The following is a 3,699-nucleotide window of genomic DNA, read 5'->3' on the forward strand; positions in this document are numbered from 1 at the left end:
CACTGTCAGTCCAGCTACATTATCAGGGCTATTCTACACCTGCATTGCTTGCTGTTTGGGGTTTTAGGCTGGGTTTCTGTACAGCACTTTGAGATATCAGCTGATGTACGAAGGGCTGTATAAATCAATTTGATTTGATTTGATTTGATTTGTTCATAATAGTATAACATAGACATAGAGCGATATATCTATAAATGGTAATATACATGCCTCTTTTCAGGGTGTCAACTCCAGAGGATTGCTCCTCGTTCATAATCAGCTGCACGTGGACGTTGATGTCCTTGTCAGTCTTGAACATATCATCTATGTTGAGTTCCAGATCCCAGTCTCCTACATTCTCCAGGGCAGGGCAATTTGCAAGGGTGTTGGCTGTGGTGCTTACAGCGGCCCTTGTGGACGATATATTGTGTAGGCGACAAGCACTTTGTTCACTGTAACACAGTGTGCACAATAGACAGCCGCCAGCACATTGCATGGGCCTGTTCAGCTGAATCGAGTAGTTGTTACAGTTGAACACTCTGTTGAACTTATTTTTTTACATGTGCCACATATAATCAACTGTTTCACCACAGGGATTATCATCGCAATGGACGACACGGTGGCCCCGTCGCTGTCCAGGTTATATCGGCTGGGACCAGGCACGGGTTCTTCATAGGTGACAGCCGCTTCGGATTGTGGTGGTGTGGGGAACAATGTCCTTTGCGACTGTAAAGATGTCACTGGCTTGAGTTTGAACCCGTGTATATCAACAGTCTACTGTGACGTTTTAGGCACTTGAGATGCTGGTTGTTGGGGATGTAGGACCCGGGCCTCCTGCGGCGGTCAAGGCACTTGATGAAACGTTTCCAGATGCACCTCAACCTGCTGGGCCTCTAGAGGCTGTTGTTGTTGTTGAAATACATATTCACCACAGACCCTCTCAAGAGCAAACATGGAGTTGTCTGGGTACCCGAGAGGGTCCATGTCACCAATACAGGCATTGAAGGCGTTGAGTTCCACATCTGTAGGCTGGGTTAACACATTAGAGATGGCGCTTGAAGGTGGTATCGTAGTGGGAAGGGGATCGGTTGTAGCAGAAAATATTGAACCTGGACAAGAGTCAACGTTCAACTGTGGCCTACTGAAATGCGGCTCGGGATGCATAGAATTGAGACACTTCACACTCTTGAAAGGCGTTTGCATATTCCACATCGGTTAGCATATCATCCGGAACTCTCTCGGTACCCCTGTAACACAAGGCAGAAACAAGTCTCCCCTCTACCCAAAGGCAATAGATTACTGTTCAGTAATAACACAATGTGTGTGATAGTTACACTTACGTGACACATGTCATGCTATCAAGGGCAGCATCAACCTCCTCTGATGTATCACACCCAGACATGGCTGTGATGCTATCCACGGCAGTCTCAGGTTCCTTTGAGGGAGCACACCCGGCCCTGGTTACGTGCTCTGTCGCAGAGACAACTTCATCAGCCCTATCTTGATACCCAGGGCGCAGCTAATACAATTGCATGGTCAACTCTACATTCAGGCACATTGTGAGATATTTCACATGTTTCACCAATAGGTTGTTGGAACAATGGTTCAGTTGTAGACTGGGGCTGAGTCTCATCAGAGTCTGGGTCCTTGGTCTGTCTCATCAGAGTCTGGCTCCTCGGTCTGTGTCTCAGCAGATTCTGGGGTCTGAGTCGCAGCAGACACAGTCTCAGCGGACACTACCTCATTGGTCTGAGTCTCATCAGAGTCTGGGTTCTGAGTCTCTGCAGACACAGTCTCAGCGGACACTACCTCATTGGCCTGAGTCTCATCAGAGTCTGGCTCCTCGGTCTGCGTCTCAGCAGATTCTGGGGTCTGAGTCTCATCAGAGTCTGGCTCCTGGGTTTGCGTCTCAGCAGATTCTGGGGTCTGAGTCTCATCAGAGTCTGGCTCCTCGGTCTGCGTCTCAGCAGATTCTGGGGTCTGAGTCTCATCAGAGTCTGTCTTCTCGGTCTGCGTCTCAGCAGATTCTGGGGTCTGAGTCTCATCAGAGTCTGGCTCCTCGGTCTGCGTCTCAGCAGATTCTGGGGTCTGAGTCTCATCAGAGTCTGGCTCCTGGGTTTGCGTCGTGGGGGAATTAGGCACAGTGCATACCGTCCCAGAACAGGCAGCATCCTCTGTATACTGATACTCTGGCTCAGCAGATACACATGGTTCAGTATCAGCGTCTTGTTGGACTCCAGTCACTCTGGTACTTTTTTGTTTGATAGGTACACTATGTTTGACTGGAGAGGATACCCTTTCCGCGACATGTTTGGGTACAGAATTGTGACCGTCATCCTTGTCCTCATCGCGAGTGTGAACAGAGTCACTGGAGGAACTTGTGTTGCTTTCATCTCCGCTATCATCTGCACTGGGTTCTGTAGGTACTTTTGTCCCGATTCCACTGCTGGAGTTGACGCTTTCATCTCCGCTATCATCTGCACCGGGTTCTCTAGGTAGGTTAGCCTCCTCATTGGTATCCGTGACATGGTGTAGAACCTCTGATGTGCCACTGTCTACTTCCTCACTGTTGTTCGGTCTCCTGTTGAACATCTTTCTGCAACCACTTTTAATGCTCGACTGAGAACCAGGCTGATTGTAGAACATGTCGACCGATCTCTTCTTAATATTGTCCACGGTCACAGGTTTCTGATGTGTGCCAGTGGACGGTCTATGTGATCTAGGCATGCTGTGGCTTTGTTTTCATATCTGCCAATCTTTGCCGATGTGACGCTGCTACCAAGACCACCATTGCGGCCGCTGCTACAGGAGACTTCGGGACACAACCTTTGAGCTTTAAGGCCTGTAATTGGGTTCTTTGCTTCGCCTATAGTTGACAGAACTATGGGTCATGTCTCTGCTGCCGCTGGTGGTGTGAGCTCGGCTGTGGTCCCTGGGAGACTGGGCCCTGATGCTGTCCCTTGGGGTGTGGGACCGACTGCTGCCCCGGTGGGCTGGGGCCGACTGCTGACATTGTCATGATGTCCGTGTCTCTCACCAGTCTTGCGTTGTTTTTTGGCAGGTTGTCCTTTACAGGGTTGCAGTATCCATTCTGGAGGTTTACGGCGTTTCACCTTTGCTGTAGTAGGAGCATGACAAACGTTTTGTGACCGTTTGTTGTACCGAGTTGGCGGTCCATTGTAAACCTTGGTCTTCGGTGACAGTCCTATGTCATGACTAACTTGTAACCTGTTTTTGTCGGACCTACATCTTAAGTCAAAGGGTTGGGGGTGTCTAAGGTACACAGGTACATTGTGTGGAACCAGAAGGTGGTGTTGATATGTGGTCTCTGTGTTATACAGCCTGTCATTAGAGACTCTTTCATGCCACCTTCTCTGCTGTATGTTGCGCAAGGGAGAGTGTGTAGATTCCCTCAACTGTATATCCCTCAATTCTTAGGGCCATATTGGGATGCTGGTAGTACCATTCGCCTCTGTTATGGTATGTTGAATCAATGTCATGTGACATTCTATCTTTTGTTTCTCATTCTTGTTGTTTTATAAAGTACTTCACACTAGCACTGGACCATCTTCATGGTTCAGCTGCAAATATACACTGAATTATCCACTGTCTGTGTAACTAATCTTATATATGTAGCTGAGGCTCCTCCTAAAAGCTTCAAGGCCTTTGAAGTAATCCCCACAGTGTGGCATCAGGTAGACTATTTGTATCTTTCCTGTT

General features: G+C 48.5%; 1 protein-coding gene across 1 annotated transcript; it reads right to left on the reverse strand.

The window, feature by feature from the left end:
* Window positions 1–215: 215 nt before the first annotated feature.
* Window positions 216–2,728, reverse strand: LOC127907929 (germ cell nuclear acidic protein-like). Its single transcript, XM_052464600.1, has 2 exons — window positions 1,320–2,728; window positions 216–1,226 (listed from the first exon to the last, which is right to left on the reverse strand). Exon 1 carries the CDS (start codon window positions 2,704–2,706, stop codon window positions 1,612–1,614), a length of 1,095 nt encoding a protein of 364 aa, XP_052320560.1. The 5' UTR covers window positions 2,707–2,728; the 3' UTR covers window positions 216–1,226; window positions 1,320–1,611.
* Between the last annotated feature and the right edge of the window lie 971 nt (window positions 2,729–3,699).

Source organism: Oncorhynchus keta, chromosome 16 (assembly GCF_023373465.1).
Source record: "Oncorhynchus keta strain PuntledgeMale-10-30-2019 chromosome 16, Oket_V2, whole genome shotgun sequence".
NCBI lineage: Eukaryota > Metazoa > Chordata > Actinopteri > Salmoniformes > Salmonidae > Oncorhynchus > Oncorhynchus keta.

What these genes read in the sequence shown, in the direction of transcription:
- LOC127907929 (XM_052464600.1), bottom strand. Translation starts at nt 2,706, where the DNA reads ATGCCTAGATCACATAGACCGTCCACTGGCACACATCAGAAACCTGTG.